Below are 17,683 nucleotides of genomic sequence, written 5' to 3'. Positions count from 1 at the left end.
CAGTTCAAAGTTCATAGAAAAATGAACTTGTTCAATGAACTAGTTCTTTTGAACTAGTTCATGCACAACACTGGTTCCGTGTAGGTATGGGAGACGGTTTCTGTGTCTAATGCTGGGGCACAGACATGTTTTCCTCTACAGGGAAACATAAATGCAGTTTTATGGGTTAGTGTTCGAACCCATACAATCTTCTGCTTGTTTAAATACACAACATCACACTCAGGAACATACTTCTTAAAATCCTCTCGCAGGATGAACTCACGATGGATGCTATCATGAGGAAGGCCTAATATGGTTCTAAGAGAGACCTTGTCAAATAATATAAATATGGGAAGAATATGAAGAATATATACAACCAGATATTATTTCAATTAGACATTACTTAACAGAATATTGCCAAACTCGGAACAGAAGAAACTACGCTTTTGTTGAACTGGTCATTTTTATTTTATTGTTAAACAGTAAACAGCTGACGTTTTTATTAATTACCCCACAGACAAGAAAATACAATCAAAGATAGCTTGCATGTATCAGAATTCATCAAACCACATTCCATATTCTTATTCTTCATTAAGTATTGAGAAGTCTGTGTCAAATAGTTAGTTGCATTATGCATTTTTTTGGATGTTTGAGATTTCCAAAGCAGTTAGTAAGTATAAGGTTAATGATGAGCCCCGGTGGTGCAGTTCTCAGTCCTAATCGCAGAGACCCAGGATCGAATCCGACCTGGGTCATTTACTGCATGTCCTCCCCTCTGTCTCCCTCTCTATCTCTCTCTATAATAAAGCGGAAAAAATGCAAAAAATAAGTCTTTAAAAATTAGTTTTTGTTTAGATGACACGACCAACATCCATGACAGTGACAGGCAGTGTTTTGAAGGACCAGAGGTTGGTCAGCCTCGTGTCTGCCTTCTCTGAGGATCTAATCAGAGTCGCTGCTGCAGGAGCTACTGGAGGACTGTGGTAGGAGGGACAGAACAGAGGAGGGGAACATCATGTTAGCTCACATCATGGCCAAAAAACAAAGCAAACATCTCCAGCTGCCACTGAAAATACGTAGAACCTGTCTGTTATCTGTGATGGTGGATGATAAGATTACTGTCTCCACCCAACATTGCCAAAGTCGAGATGCATGGATTCAATCAGTTTTCACATGAACAAAATGTGCTTATTTCAAAAAACTATACAGAATATAAGTGAAAGGAAAACCGCATCGAAAAGAAGCCCTCATGATGACTTACGTCGTGACTATTCCTTCCTTTCTTGTGGCAATGGGAGTGTTTGTGACCAAACTTGTGCCTGTGACGGCCCCTGGGTCCATGACCATGGCCATGACCATGACCATGACCATGGCCATGCCCATGACCATGACCATGTCCGTGTCCATGTCCATGACCATGCCCGCCACGTCCATGCCCATGTCCATGTCCATGGTTGTGTCCATGCCCATGTCCGCCATGTCCATGGTCATGCCCGTGCCCATGCCCTCCATGTTGGCACCCCTGCTGGCAGCAGGAGGGTTGTGGCTGGCATGGTGGAGGCTGGCATGGTGGAGGCTGGCATGGTTGAGGGGGGCAGGTCGGTGATGGCCACTGATTTCCTGTTCACATACGGGTCAGAGATGTTAATACTCGCTTTTATTTTTTTAAAGGTACAATATGCAAGAATCTCAAAGTCTTAATTAGTTTTCCAATAACCAAACACTGCTCCTCGCCCTTGCTTTTCCCTACTCTCTTGAAATCCCACCCATGCTGGAGATTTTAATTACTCTGCTGCAAAGTTTAACAAATTAACCTAGATCCCTCTGGCCTTAAACTGAGCATCTTCATGTCAATGAAAAAAATCAGTTTTTTTTTTACAGTATATTTAAAAAAAAACTTGGTCTGGCCTAATTGAGATAAAACATATTTTAAAAGGGAGACCTGGCCAAGAAAGCAGCAGTAACATACAATAAAACGGACCGTAAACAACAGAACACCACAGAAGAAAACATGCTTTCATCATCATTTTTACATTCAGTAATAGTATAAATATTATGTTATTATTACCTTGATTTTGGCCCCACATTTCAATATGTGTAGTTCAAATCCTGAAATTTAAAAATACAAAAATGTATATACAGTTTAATAAGTATACATAGTTATATCATAGTTATTAAACACTGTAAAAGACCTATAGATAAACATAAAATACTTTCATAAATGCATCACATAAATTCACTGTTGTTAGTAAATGTAAGGAAGTGAAGAATGAATACTACATACTCATCAATTCATAAAATATATACTGCCTTAGCTTTATGAACCACATCTTATGGAACAAATTCAGTAAACATTTCAGTAAACCTTCATTCAGAGATGAACTTACTGTGAGTCGGCGTGTAGATCTGAGGAAATACTATCAAATACTTCCTTATGTAGTAGCCTCCTTGGCTCCTCCTCCCTCACAAGCACCCTTGCCTTGATTTACAGGCTCTCTTTTGTTGACTCTTTTGTTGCATCACCCCCGCAGGTATTTCTTTTGAATCTGCACATACTTTATGTGTCATCTTCACACATCAACACAAGAACATAGACAAAGGTGTGGGCGACCAAATTCTACGTTTGCCTAGTTTATCTTCATATTTCTATTCGTGCGACGAAAGAAGAATAACCAGTTACTGTGTCCATTGGCCTTCAATCTAAACATTTGCTCGACTGATAACAAGAGAAACATTTCACTTGGAAAATGTGTTGTTTTATCAATTGCCGGCGAACCAAGCTACCGTCCCTAGCCTAGCCTTCTCTCTGAAGGACGCTACCGTGTGTTGCATAGCAACCGCCGTACACCTTGCAGGCAGCCAGGAGGGACTACTTTTCTGTATGCGTTAAAAAAAATGCTTTTTCGACTTTTTCGCTTTTTCAAAATTGAGGGTGTCTATGACTTTCATTTTGCCATACTTACGTAACCGTTTTATAAAAGCAATAGATCACTTCAGTCAGTGGTATACGGTCATTATACCACAGTTAAGGGGCGTTGCGCTGCGCGTCGACCGTATACCACAGCCTGTCGTGATCTATTGCTTAAATATATAATTATAAAGAAACCATAAAGTAATTGCATGAAAATATAACAGTATTTTATATTTTATAGAGGCCTACAAAACTGTGAAGGCCTACTATTAAAGTAGTAGATTTTCCATTCCATCAACATTAAATAAATAATAAAACAGTTATAAGCGTTGTGATTAATCTTGATAGGGAGTGAAAATAGTTAAGAGACAGCGAAGAATAAATGGATGTGGAGAACTGGGGAGGAGAAAGCCAGAAGGGAGTGTGCCACACCTGTGTGCACATCAGATGTTTGAGCCACATGCCAAAACAAGTGGCGATTGGGTACATCGATACAAACAACAACTGAGGAACAGGCAAAGTCACTCTCCAGCCTTCTCATACAAAAGATTCATCACCCAAGTGTCGGAAACACTTTTCTGATCCGAGGGAACGAACTGAAGTGAACCTGAGCCTGAGGAGGCTGGGAGGTGAACACAAGCGCTCTTGTCTTGACACAAGCCCAAAGCCTAAAACAAACACCCATGTGTCACCTCTGCAGGCCATAACCCATTTTATCATTTCCATCTCACCGTGCAGGGAGTGACATTGAATAGTTTTCTCATTGCCTGCTGAATGTAAAAGAAACACATTCTCCCTGAGATGTAAATCAGATAATATTCCAAAGTGTCTTAAGTTAAATGCATGCACACAAACACGCAATAACAAAAACCCACTCACACATATGACAACAAAACGCACACAAATGGTAAGTAGAAGAGGGGGTCCCTGGCAGCATGAGAACAGCTCTTCCTCACTTCCACGCCGTTTTAAGTGGTGAGCACAGAGTAGTCTTTCAACATTCCATAGCCTAAAATACAATCTGGTACGGAATAGAAAAAAGTGCTTCTCTCTGCAATGCAATGACCAGTAACTCATACTCATCATTATTTCACAGTGAAAAAGGATCACAGTCAGTAAAACAAGTCACGGTGATGATGTCACTGGTTTATGTGCATTTATCAGTGCATTTATCCTGTACACCTTATCCTTTAAATATAGCATTTGATATTAAAGTTGAATCTTATCTAATCTAAATCACAATTGGACCTAGGATATATTTCTTTGTTTTCATTAATTCACCACTATTAGTTAAAACGATTATTACTTATAATGATCGGTTCTGATGGTAGTATTTCATACACATTATATATCTTTAAAGAATGCTTTGCTGAAGTATGGTATGGGGGGGTCTGACGTGTGTGTAGCTATGCCACCCGGCAAGACTGCATACCAGGTAAGGTGATTGGAATGCGCTGATTAGTGAGCAGAGGTCTTCAGTGATCGCTTTAAACAGCCCCTCAGTCTGTCTGTTCTCCCCACCTGCCTCAAGAGGACCAGCATTGTTCCTGTGTCCAAGGGTGTACCTGTGCCTGAGGGTGTACCTGCACAGATGACAACCGCCCCCACCCCCGCCAGCACTGATCTGTCACCAGGAAGTGCTTTGAGCAGCCAGACAAACCGGCAGTCTGCTCCTTTTTAATGTTGTCATATAATGCTAGAAGTGCGTTCCCAGTCGGACTCTTTTGTTCTGTGCATCTGAAAATAAAATACTTTAAGCTGAAGTGTGTTGTTAGCCCATGAGCACGAACCACATACATGTTTTCCATCTGCTGAAGATAACACTGATGCTACAACTACAGAAGATTACAAAACACACAAGATTACCAAAAATCCATTGGCGATCGGCGGAAAATAAACACTCCTACTGCACATGTCTGATAACAGCACACTGCCATGTATTTATTTACTTCATTAATTTAATTGAGTCCTTAATCCCTTCACCTCGGGTGACGGAATGTAAACACAGACATCTGAGTGCAGCGGTCTGTATAGCTTCAGTCTGAAATGTTTGGTCATTCTTGTCAGTTCGAAAAATGAAAGCCTGTTCCCTCCTGCGGTGACAGTCAGAGCACCAAGTCAGCGCTCACTCAGATCCTTCGGGGGTTTCTACGGTGAGAGCCGGTGGCTCGTCGGTTGGTGGGTCATTCGCCAGGGGTCACAGCCTGACCTTCCCGGCCAGGGGGCTGGAGGGGTAGAGGGCGGAGAAGCGACCCAATGCCCAGACGGGGAAGACGTTCCTGTAGGAGGTGTAGCTGATGGCACAGCTCTTGTTGAACACACCTGAGATGTTCTCCTGGAGGGGGGGGGGGGAGAGAGAGAGAAGATGATATGGTACACTGGCACTTACAACTGCAGAATATCATTGATTATATGTGGTCACTAACGTTCAATTTGAAGGTGTGGAGTTTACTATTTTTGTAAAGAGTCTATGAGAAGACAGGGTCATACCTGTGGCCAATCTCCATTGGGAAGCTGCCTGTCAATCAACAGCTTTACTCCTCTCTCTATGGACTCTCGGTCGGGGTGCCTAGGTGAAGGAGGTCAGGTGATGAGCTTTTGACCAACCCTCCATTTAAAGAACCATGATTTAGTCTTTAAGTAAACACCATCTTAATTATCATTGTATCAGGGCCACCATCTTCTTATCTAGAGCTGGTTTACCAGTACACAATGTTTAAAACTGAGCAAAGTCGATGCCAACAGACGGTTACAACGTCAATCAATAGTAAAGTATGTGATATGATGGTTGATTCTTTTATAGAGTAAAACTTTGGTGTTCCTCCATGTTCATGCGCGTCACTATAAACAATACGTCACCAACTGGGCAACTCTGTTATCAAAATCTGGCCCCAGTTGCCGAACGGAAGTAGAATCATCAGACCGTCATGAGGTGTCGTTCACGAGAACTTTCTGACATCGCGAAAATGTTTTCCCCATAATTCCCAGCGCTGTGAACGCACCATATGGCCTGTATGGCTACAACACTTTTTGGAGAAAAGTTATCATAGAACAAACACAGGTGTCACTCATAAGACTAATTATGGATCTGCTCCTTTTTGTACCAGGGCCAGATAGAAGACTTACCATCACTAGTTCGCATCTAACCAACAGTTAGATGCGACCAACTGATTGGATTGGACTGGACAAGATGCATTCGACATTCAACAGTTAATAAGCCTTCATTTAGGATTGTAAGCTGTTAACTTATCGGAATCACACATTCCACCAGAGGCCATGGCGGTTGGGGGAGTGTGCATCCATAAACTGCGCTTCAAGCGATGCGTGGGCGGGGCGGAGGGGGGGGGGGGGTAATGGTGCATTTCCACCGGCGGGTACGCTTCGGACCCAGCACGCCTCAGCCCAGTAGTGAGGGTGCGGTATAGCCCAGCTCAGTTATGGCTCGCGTTTCCACCGCCGCCAGTACCCTTATGGTGGGGCGGGGTTTAAGCCGGACGGCGATAGCCACGGCAGCGACGTAAGCATCGTGACCTCATAGCAGCCCGACACAGTGTAGCCTGCTAATGAATCCAAGGAAAAAGAAGAACGCGCACAATGAACAAAGAGCAACAATGTAGGACATCCAAGAAGGACGGCAAACTTTTTGAGCAACATTTTCTTCAATAAAGGAAGCTTTCGCCGTTGTCCAGAATTACCTTGTGGGTACTGGGTTTGTTTGTTATTATCCCCCTGTGGCACGGAAGTGACGATTCTGTCGACCAATCAACGGACGACGTGTGTAGTCCGAACTTGCCGGCACCCTTTCAGGCGTCGCAATACCCCAGAGGAGGAGTACTGCGAGACGAGTACGGCTCAGTCTGGATCACGGCCGCTTTTGCCGGTGGAAACGCAACCCGTACCGCACCTTTGACTGAACCGACCCGCACCATCCGGTTGAAGTGCACCATAATGGTGTGTTAAAATCTGTATGAGCACAGTCTCTAGTGGTCTGTTGATTAAATAAACACACCTGTAATGAGTGTGTTAAGGGACACCTGGGTTTGTCCTACGATGAAACCTCTGTGAAAAGAGCATTGACTTGACAAGGGGATGGGTTCTGTGTGTGTGTGTGCGTGCGTGCGTGCGTGCGTGCGTGCGTGCGTGCGTGCGTGCGTGCGTGTGTGTGTGTGTGTGCCAAGGGGGCCCTACCTGACAGCCATTAGTCCCAGCAGAGCCCAGCTAGTGTTGTGTATCTGGGAGTTGGCGCTCTGGACGTAGTACCGCTGCTCGCACGACTCAAAGTCCTCCCCCCACCCTCCGTCCTCCATCTGACGTCGCAGCAGGAAGTCACAGCCCCTCCTAACCTCCCCGCAGACCACCCTGGGGGGAGGGAGAGAGAGAGAGAGAGAGAGAGAGAGAGAGAGAGAGAGACCCTTTATAAACTGAAATAATTCCTGTATAGAAAACGAGTGTCTGTGTTTATTGAGGTCAGTGTTTAATGTGTCCTACTCGTCCTGGTAGACGTGGCCCATACAGGCGAAGGCCTCCAACCCAAACCAGGCTCCATAGGTGAAGCACACCCCCCAGGACCTGGTGGAAGACACACACATTACCCCCACGACCTATCCAACACTATTCAATACTAGGCGATCATTTAGCAGACGCTATTATCTAAAGTGTGGGATCCAAAGAAAACAGAGATAGGTAATTAGGTTACCTGCTCAACAGTGATAACAAAGAGTGAGAAAATCCACATTGTTGACCACAGCCCCTGTATAATAAATGATCAATAAACATTACAGATCAATAAACAATGATCAATAAATGTTGAGCCCACCCTTCCCAGGAGCCGTCGCCTCTCTGCAGCCTCCTGCAGTAATCCAGTCCTCCCCTCAGAGTGGACCTGAAGGAGGACAGTCAAGCCATGAACACATATCAAGTGTGTGTGTGTGTGCACGCGTGCGTGCGTGCGTGCGTGCGTGCGTGCGTGTGTGTGTGTACCTTATTTCCTGTGTACGGTGCTCAGGGTAGACCTCCTGGAAGTGTCTGAGTGCTTGCATGACAGCTGACGTGCACTCTACATAGGTGTAGTCGATCATGATGTCACCTGAGAAGGGGAGCGGCCAACGGAACAATTTTGTCAGCATAGGTTGGGCAATCTATTGGCGCATTTCCACCGGAAGGTGCGGGTCAATTCAGTCTGCAAAGGTGTGGCATGGGTCTAGCAGTGGATTTCATGATTCGTTTGAATGAATCAGTTCGCGTTGGTCAGTTCGCCAAGAAGAGTCGTTCGAATCGTTTGTTCGTTCAGTCGCGTTTCCGGTAGTGGTGAATTATGGTTCTCAGTCACTGAGTCGGTCAGACTCAGCTCCTCCCTCGTTCTCATTATCAAACGAATCACGATCGTGCAATGGTGCAAACGGTCATCAATCAACACAACATTAACTTCCTTTCAGCTGAGGAGCGCTTCATGTTCGGAATCGGGATGTTGTTGTCCGTCTGACTCTCGTGACTTCTCAGTCCTCGAGTCTTCACCGCTAAACACAGTCAGTGAACGAACGGTGACTCACGAGTCAGCGCGACTCAGCGACTAGTGGGTGGAGCTGGGAGTCGAGTCTCGGAGAACGAACGACACGAATGAGACGAACTGAAACGGGGAATCAGGTCGGTTCGTTCATGTTAAAGAGTCGTTCGTTCGAACTGATTTGTTCGCGAACGAGCCATCACTACACGGGTCGCATTTCCACCGCCAAAAGTGGACATGACCCGGACTGAGCCGTATTGAACCGTACTCGTGTCACAGTACTACTCCGTTGAGGTACTGAGACGCCTGAAAGGGTCCGGGCAAGTTTGAGCTACACACGCCGTTGATTGATTGGTCGACAGAATTATATCCGTGCGACAGGGGGATAATAACAAACAAACACAGTAAACCGCAAGGTATTTCTGGCGAAAGCTTCGTTTATTGAAGAAAATTAAGCACAAAAGTTTGCCGTCCTTCTTGGACGCCCTATATTGTTGCTTGCTCTTTGTTCATTGTGCGCGTGTCGGGCTGCTACGAGGTCACGATGCTTACGTAGCTGCCGTGGCTATCGCCGTCCGGCTTAAACCCCGCCCTACCATAAGGGTACTGTCGGCGGTGGAAACGCGAGCCGTAACTGAGCTGGGCTATACCGCACCCTCACTACTGGGCTGAGGCGTGCTGGGTCCGAAGCGTACCCATCGGTGGAAATGCGCCTTATGTGTGCCCCACAATTGATCAAATCTAAAGTAGACAGATCAAATCTGTCTACTTTAGTCATCTTAAGAATTTCAGTTAGAGGTTGATTGATTATATTGATATGACATTAAAAAATCTATTAATCTCATTTTAATATATGTAATTGTATGCCTTTATGCATCGAGAACAGGGCCATACAAATATATTTTAATATTATTATCATCAAATTCATATATTTTTTATCATTAATATAGAAGAGGTGCTCGGTAATGGCCATTCCTGTGCAAAGTGTCTTTTTCTACATTGACTATACAGATAACTTAATAACATCAAGGCCGACTTTAGACCCACCAAAGACCTCCGATGGGTTCAGCAGCTCCAGAAGTTTCCCTCCTCGTTTGGTTTCATACGTTGCAAAACCCCCGTCTGAGTTCCTCATGCTGAGGAGCTAGGAGACGAGACCAGAGTTCAATACGAGTTCACTCAACTAAACACAAAGAGTCTCTAGAATCATGCCTGTACATGAGTAGCAAGAGGGTGAAAAGCTTGAGCTCAAATCACATTGGAACTTGTTTTATTGTCTCGCTAATCCTTTGGCCAAACACACGTATTTATGTTTTCTTTGCTAACGTAACTGCTTGGATGTACTCAAAAATGCAGGGTCTACATGTTGTAGTAGACCTTGCATTTTAAATGTTTATTATTAACATTTAGCTCAAATAAGTTAATCACTCATTGTCATTTTAACTCAACGCGTACAACAAACCAACCAAACGTTTCCTTAATCCTACAGGAATACTCTGATCCGAGCATCACTACTTTATGAACTAAATAGATTGAATCCAACTCAGCGAGGCTCACCACGTTGACCGCCTGGTAGAGCCTCTTTGGGGGGACGGGGGTCTGGATGGAGGGGCACAGCTCCTGGAGAAGCATGAGGGACTTCAGGCCCTCCGCGGTGCAGTCGGCCACGATCCAGCCACAGTCCCGCGTGCTGAAGGGGAAGCCGCCCTGGTGGTGTGGGGAGGAGGAGGGGGAGGAGGAGGGGGAGGTGGGGGAGAGGAGGGAGAGTAAAGGCCCTGATACAATGAAATGTCTGGGGCTTTTTACACTGGAGCGTTAGTTTGGGTCAATTGTAAGAAAAAGGCTAAATGTAGCTCTGAAACATCTAGATATGTTTTTTTTTCATAAAAGAGAGAGACTAGTAAGCCTGCTGCAATATGTTTGCTTTTGATATAAATCACATCGGTCAAATTGAGTACTTCAGAGAGCACGAGTTGACAAAAAAACAAAACATTAAGGTCCATCTGACGTCTATGGGTATGTCGAAAATAATCGTATCTCACAGTGATTCACTGATGAGCTGTGTACCATGAAAGATCACAATCTAGGTTTGAGATGCTAGATGCAATCAAGCTCAACCCACACGCCTGCATGCATGCACAGGCGGCAGGATTTATTTATATAAATGTTTTATCCCCCCTCTCTCTCTCTCTCTCTCTCTCTCTCTCTCTCTCTCTCTCTCTCTCTCTCTGTACCTTGTTCATCTGTCTGTAGTACTTCTGGTATTCTGGAGGGTCCTCTGGGATCTATTGGAGAGGAAAAAACGGTTTATTAACTTTTGGAAGATCTGAAAAGCCTTAATCTAATTCAAATGAGCTAATCCAAAGTTTCTCATGCTTTACAAAAAGATAAATGAATAACATTATCGTCTCATCTTTACACTCAATAATATTTATATCCACATTTATTCCTCATAGTCTTTATGAAATGGTGATGACCCCACAGTGGTGTTACCTGTGTAAAGGTGAGGAACTTATGAGCACGTTGAAGACATTTTGCCAGCTTAGGATCGTCCTGACCGCCTGCCTGAAGGACCCCATATAGAAAGAAAAGAAAACAACGTCAATGATTTATGTATGTGTATCATAATTAGACTTCATTTAAACAAAGAATTTGTATTCCAGGATTTTTTGTCAGTGAGACACAAACACACTTTGCGGGAAAACGATACAAAGTGTCAGGAAACGACCAGATTAACATAAAAATAAAAGAAAGAACAATTATAAAAAATGTAAAACCAATTTAAAAAGGAAGGGGAATAGAAATGATTACAAAGAATTCTAAATAAAGGGGAAGATGAAACGTTAGATACAATCAATTAAAAGGAGATCACATTCGCGTAGTAAAGAAAAGGTTAACAGATAAAACCAAGCAAGTGGACGTCACCTCCAGGTAGGCCTGCACAGCGAAGCAGGTGTCCCACAGCTGGGATCCGTTGGTCCCCTGCGTCAGACAACACACCCTTAGCACAACTTATAGTAACATATGTGTTATTCATTTACCTCTGTACGGTTGTAAGCTGGGAAAGATCTCCAAACATACCTGCATTTTCATGCCGTCCAATCCTAGCCTAGAGATGACCGCAAAAGAAAAGATCATGTTAGTTCATCAGGTTCTCTTCAAGTAAAGGTAAAACAATGTTTTAGCCTTTTTAAACCTTCATGGAATGGCCCAACATTTAGTCAAAGTGGAATGCTGTTTTTGGAGTGCATACAATTATAGCAATGTTAGCATTAGCGGGACCCAAGTCTTGAGGCTAGACTAAATGACTAAGAGACTAGAAGACAAGACTCTATTACTAGTTGAAGACGAGACCATAAGGGGACTAGATGAAGACCAGACTCTATGGGGGGGGGGGGGCTGACCAGAGGTAGTCCGGGATCCTGGACACGTGCTCCTGGAAGGCGGGAGAGGAGGGTCCGTCCACGTGCCAGCGCACCAGCATGTTGATGGTCTTGGAGATCTGGGGACCAGCAAAAAGCTTCATGGTCGTGCATTTGCTATATAGTCATACAGAAGATGATCACATTCATACTTATTCTCTGATGTGTCCGTAATGAGCAGGTAGGGGTTAGGGCATCTCGCTCAGAGCGGCTAGATGCCTAAAGGCAGGTTGCACACATTGGGGTTTGAACCCAAACACACAGCCGTGTCATTTTGACCGACTTCAGACTTAAAGTGCACACGTTTTGTGACATTTAGTCAGAGTACATTGATGTAACGGCGGGAAGAGGAGGAGAGGTTGAGCCCCTGGGTCTCACCGGGCCGATGCTGATGGACTTGGTGAAGCGGTCGTCTGCCTGGATGTGTTCGTACATCTCCTTGACAGCCTTGCCCCTCAGACCCGTGCTGTGGTGGGCTTCATACACGTTCATGAACACTGGGGAGTTAGAAAAGCCGGTTAGAACCACACACACACACACACACACACACACACACACACACACACACACACACACACACACACACACACACACACACACACACACACACACACACACACACACACACACACACACACACACACCACCAGAAGACCCAGACAGGGGCCAGCATTGCCGAGACCAGAGAAGCTGTTATATGAGCATAGACATACGCAGAAACATTAGCATCCCTACTTCCTGATGTGGGAGGATGTAGAGTTTTATCATTTAGTTGCATCAAATAATTTAAATAATTTATTGATTCATATATTTTTATGGGCTTTTGTTCCTTTATGGACAAGAGAGTGAAGAGAGACAGGAAAGTGGGTTGAAAATGAGGGTGAATAGCAAAGTAGTGTAACTTGGGACACTTAAAGCTGTGTTTAAGTGTCCTGACCTTTGACAGAGGTCAGAGGTCATAGGTGAGGTGCGTACTGTAGGCAAAGTCGAGCAGGCGGCTGTGGGGGGTGTACATGTCGCAGGCTGCTATGTTGTTCCGCTGGGCCGGCCAGCTGATGCTGTCATAGTCCTGGACGTACAGCTCCTGAGGAACACAGAGACACAGAGAGAGTTCAACCCTAACCCAGAGGTTCATAGCCCTAACCTGGGTTTAACCCCTTACCCAGGCTAATGCTTGGTTAAATCCTGCAGTGCTTCTTCAACAAAAAGGGAGGAATAAATTCAAAGATTTTAGTTAACATTGTTCATTGATGAAGGACAGAATAATTGTCCATATAAGTTTTTTAAAAACCTGCCAACTGACCCCTTTGCAGGTTTAATTTTTAACCTTTATCAGCTTAACCCTGCTTTTCATGTTTCCTCTTTATTTTGAATATATTACTCAACACAGGTAGCCTTGGTCATGTAGATTATTTGCAGAAAGTCAACTGATAACGTAAAGCACAACACAAGTGGTATTTATTGACGCCTTGGCAATTTAAGACTGCAGGCATTAATCCCTTGGCCAGTCCCTTGGCGCCCCCTGTAGTTCGGTCGTGGAAACTACCAGCACCCACCTGTCGGAGGCTGAGCACCAGTGGGTCCACCTTGGCCGCCAGACGGACGGCGTAGCAGTAGCTCATGGGCAGGTAGACCTGCCGGCAGTGACACCACAGTGTGGAGGGGTGGGCCGGCATCCAGGTGGGGAACAGCCTGACACACACATGTATTATCCTGCATAAGCATTTTCTTCTGGTGTTTTACAATGTATCGATTTTATTTGATTACTTTTTTGACATTTATCAAAACATATATATAAAAAAAAAAAAATATATATATATATATATATATAAATATATATATAAATAAATAAATGCACTGTTGTTCCACAGTCAATATTACGTTCATGTGAACATTGATGTATAGTATAGGCTCATATATTGCTGCTATTACACTTTTTATTGTGGTTTCCCTTCACATCTTCTTTGTTTGATTTACACTGTTCTGTCCATTTTTGATACTAATGACTGAAAAAAATGGTGTTATTCTATGCAGTGACTCAACTAGAGACCTGGAGGAATAGGGTGTAGAACAGATTTTAGTAGAATAGGGAGTGGAATAGGGTGTAGAACCGGGTGTAGTAGAATAGGGAGTAGTAGAATAGGGTGTAGAACAGGGTTTGGTATAACAGGGTGCAGGGCGGGTTCTTAATCAACTCACCACATCTCTGGCAGCAGAGTGTTCATGCCCTCCCAACTGTAGACGTTTAGGATGGCCAACCAGAACTTACCCCAGGAGGGAATCCCTGCAGCACCCCCTGTGTACAGTACAACACGGTTACATATATGCACTGTAAGTGTAGTATACAGTATAGATTTTTTTATCATATTCATATCAATTTTTGAAGTCTTTTTATTTTTAAAGATTAAGTGAGCACAGAAGCATAAAAGACAAATACATGGCAGGAACATGTATAAAATAGACTATCTTAAGATTCACGGTTCTTCACAGGGTTTATCCTCTAACCTTTGCTGTGCAGGTTGTTCCGAGCCCGGACCATATCTGGGTCATCGGGCTGAACTCCCAGAATCCTTAGCGAAGTGTAGCTCAGAGCAGTGCCGAACACGGTCGACTTGTCTTCTATATGGCTACGCAAGAAAACACAAAACAAAACATAAGCGTTATCAACATAGTACAACAAGTACAACATAACCCTTTATTTAAACCCCTTCCCCAATTTATTAATAAAACATTTCAATGCTCCATTTACCTAAATGTCCTTATCAACTTTCCTTTTCAAAATAACAATCATATATTTATATACCTCCCTCAATGTGTCTAAATAAAGAACACATGAGATGACATTAACCTGCTTCTTACAGGTTTGAGCAGCCTGTGTGTGTGATTGCTCTGCCTGACTATGTGTGTGTGGTTCCAGGTACACAGTAGCCGTTTCTCAATACCAAGTACGCGGACTACGTACTCGCGGACTTGGAAGTACGTACTTGGCAAGTCCGGACTTTCAAGTACAGACTTCCCAGAACGCGAGTACGCACCTGCAATTGGAACAGCAGCGGACTCGATGATGCATCCTGGGATATTTAACGGTCCCAAGTCCACACGAGTCACCTCCGATGCATCCTCGGTAGAACGGCCTCATCGAGAACGCATCGAGAACACTTCCGGGTTTTACGACAGTACTCGCGTACTTGGAATTGGAACAGTGCCGAGACGTTTACCGAGAACGCAAGTACACGAGTACACACGAGAACACAAATTGAGAAACGGCTAGTGTGTAGAGATGGAGGTACACTCACAGGCCCCAGCCTCCGTCAGGGAGCTGCACTGAGCGCAGGTACCGCACCATCTCCTTCCTCCAGGCCTCGGCCAGCGGGATCTGAGCCACGTGGCAGGTGATCAGCAGACCTGCAGCACACACACACACACACACACACACGGTCAATGACACACACACACACACACACACAGGAAATTATACACACACACACACACACATACACACACAGGCACCGATACACACACACACACACACACAACCAACCAACCAACCAACCACACACAAACACACACACGCACACACACACAGGCAATGACACACACACAGGCACCGACATACACACACACACACACACACACACAGGCAACGACATATACACACACACACACACACACACAGGCAACGACATATACACACACACACACACACACACACACACACACACACACACACAGTACATGAGCAGCTTTCCCCTACAAAAACCCTTTCCATGGAGAGATCACCCTCACTCATAACGTCACACATCATGCTCCCCCTGTGGCTCAGTGAAGACCCCCCCGGGGGCCCGTGTTATACCTGGCAGCAGGAAGAGGGGCCCCCCGTAGTCCCCGGCCCAGTGGCCGTCCTCCGCCTGCAGCAGGCTGTAGAAGCCCATCCCCTTCAGGGCCGCGTCCACCGCCGTGTGGACCGCCGGCGACGCCCTCACAAACCCACTCTGTTGGCACGGCAACAAACAGGCTTAAAGTGTACGTTTTTTTAGGATTTTGAACGGGATTCTGTGGTTGACAGGGAGCCAATGTAGTGCTGCAAGGATTGGAGTGATTTGGTTGTTGTTCTTAGTTCTGGTTATAGCGCTGATTTAGGAGCGAATCCAATCCGGGGCTGAACAAGAAATTCCAACCAAGTCGCTCAAACGGCCAATCAACATGTTGGGATCAGCTGTGTTGAAAGTCTGACTCTATAGCGTAATTAAAAGTGAGCAGTTTTGCAGCCTGGAGAAGATAATTGGTTTCTTTAAAATAGTTATTTTGGTACCGTGGTGGTAACAGACACCAGATTGAAATGTATCTCGGGTGTTACTTTATTTAAAAAAAATCAAGACCAATCAAGACCTTTGATGAACTGTGATCTTCTTTATAAGCGGCTGAACTTTAGTGCCTGAAAGCAGGGTGGGACTGTTCCACAGGTTAAGGAGCTGAACATAATAGCCAGGAGACTAGGGCCAACAGCCTGAAATCACTGCTTTAAAAGTCTGGTTGGTCGTAGGCATCAATCAATATTTGAGATGTTGGATCTAATGTCCATTACTTTGCTTGTAAAACTTTGCTTAACTCCTTGCATGAGATTAGTGAATGGTTTAAAGAAGTGACATGGGGGTTTATAACTGTGTTGATACTATTGAACAGGACTCTGGGGTTGTGGCTATGTTTGGAAAAGAAGTCTGAGGGATATTGAGCTCTTGCCTCTTTGACTTATGTCTCATGTCTGACTAAAAGGTCCTTGCCAGTGGGAGGGACATCCACGTGTCACCCAAAATCTGGACAGGAAACCTTGACCGTTAACCATGAAACACAGTGATCAAAAGGAGGAGAAAGAACCAAGCAAACAAGGGAGCAGGTCATGTTGTTCTTGTATACAACTGCTAAACCACCACCAAGGCCAGTTAGCTTTACAGATATCAGCCAGGATCCTGGGGTCCGGTGAAGCCTGTTATATGCTTTGGCTGCAGGTAGCTGTTTGTTTTGTTACTCTTCTTGTTGTTTTTAGGGGATATTCGGTGGTGACGTTTGGGTGTTGTAGAGATATAGAGGTGAACCGTGCATTTGGAACAGCTACAAGTAGGCTCTCATGTAATTTCCATCATTAGGTCTACCACTGTTTAAAAAAAAAAAGTTTTTACATATTTAACATTTACTCTCGATATGACATCACTGAAGAAGAAAGTTTACCGTGTCCAGGCCGAGAGAGTGTGCCTCTAGCATCGTCTGTTCTCTGTCGGGGGTCTGGTGATCCTCCACATAGCGCCAGGTCTGCCTCCCCTCCACGTTGGCCAGTCTCCAGCGGCTCAGGTCGGTCGCCGGCTCCGTCTTGTAGGGGCCCCCTCGCCGCCGCAGATGCCTGGCAGAGGAGAAGGATTGGGATGCAGGCAGTGAACCGGGTTGTTGGGTAATGCGAGGGGTCAGTGAGTAGGTTAAGGTATTTGAGTACCTAGAAGAGCGCCATATAATCATAATCATAATAGAAACACTTGTAATACTGGAGTTGCAGTTTTATTTAAAAGTGCGTCTTTTGTGTAGCGAACATGCATTTTCAGCACCACGAACAGCACGCAAAAATAGGATAACAACTCGTGCAGCCAATCCCTTATTATAGCCCTACTTTGAGTCTTCCATATAAACTTTTTTATAGAAAAGACTTAAACGTACAAACACTACGTATATAACAAATACATATTTAGTTTAAACGAGAAAAAAAAACAATACTTACGTCCCCTCAGTCATGTTGTGGGCAGTAGTATTTTGAACAGATACCTTGTCAAACGAATAGGTTTCTAGTTCACCACCTGGTTGAGTCGGCCCCCACGATACAAC

The 17,683-nt window shown here is 44.6% G+C and overlaps 2 protein-coding genes across 2 annotated transcripts; both read right to left on the bottom strand.

Annotated features, from left to right (window-relative positions):
* Positions 1-543: 543 nt before the first annotated feature.
* Positions 544-1,749, bottom strand: LOC311358748 (uncharacterized protein; the record flags this gene model as incomplete). Its single annotated transcript, XM_084478874.1, has 3 exons — positions 544-957; positions 1,241-1,599; positions 1,746-1,749. 3 exons carry the CDS (start codon positions 1,747-1,749, stop codon positions 922-924), a joined length of 399 nt encoding a protein of 132 aa, XP_084335000.1. The 3' UTR covers positions 544-921.
* Positions 1,750-4,805: 3,056 nt separating this feature from the next.
* lss (lanosterol synthase (2,3-oxidosqualene-lanosterol cyclase)) lies at positions 4,806-17,665 on the bottom strand. Its single transcript, XM_084478296.1, has 22 exons — positions 17,580-17,665; positions 17,042-17,210; positions 15,669-15,807; positions 15,112-15,220; positions 14,321-14,442; positions 14,015-14,111; positions 13,372-13,507; positions 12,791-12,899; positions 12,194-12,312; positions 11,798-11,895; positions 11,475-11,502; positions 11,319-11,375; positions 10,887-10,958; positions 10,628-10,678; positions 9,951-10,100; positions 9,441-9,537; positions 7,871-7,976; positions 7,707-7,772; positions 7,379-7,459; positions 7,079-7,249; positions 5,381-5,459; positions 4,806-5,225 (listed from the first exon to the last, which is right to left on the bottom strand). Exons 1-22 carry the CDS (start codon positions 17,591-17,593, stop codon positions 5,088-5,090), a joined length of 2,208 nt encoding a protein of 735 aa, XP_084334422.1. The 5' UTR covers positions 17,594-17,665; the 3' UTR covers positions 4,806-5,087.
* Positions 17,666-17,683: the final 18 nt, after the last annotated feature.

The sequence above is a fragment of the Micromesistius poutassou genome (assembly GCF_964030765.1).
Source record: "Micromesistius poutassou genome assembly, chromosome: 14".
In the NCBI taxonomy this organism is placed as follows: domain Eukaryota; kingdom Metazoa; phylum Chordata; class Actinopteri; order Gadiformes; family Gadidae; genus Micromesistius; species Micromesistius poutassou.
Note: the sequence above shows the minus strand (reverse complement) of the source record. Positions and strands in the feature narration are given on the sequence as shown.

Coding starts and splice junctions, on each gene's coding strand:
- lss (XM_084478296.1), bottom strand. Junction 15,221..15,668: donor GCCCCTCTTCCTGCTGCCAG/GTATAACACGGG, acceptor TGTGTGCTGCAG/GTCTGCTGATCACCTGCCAC. Junction 11,376..11,474: donor TGGACGGCATGAAAATGCAG/GTATGTTTGGAG, acceptor TGTCTGACGCAG/GGGACCAACGGATCCCAGCT.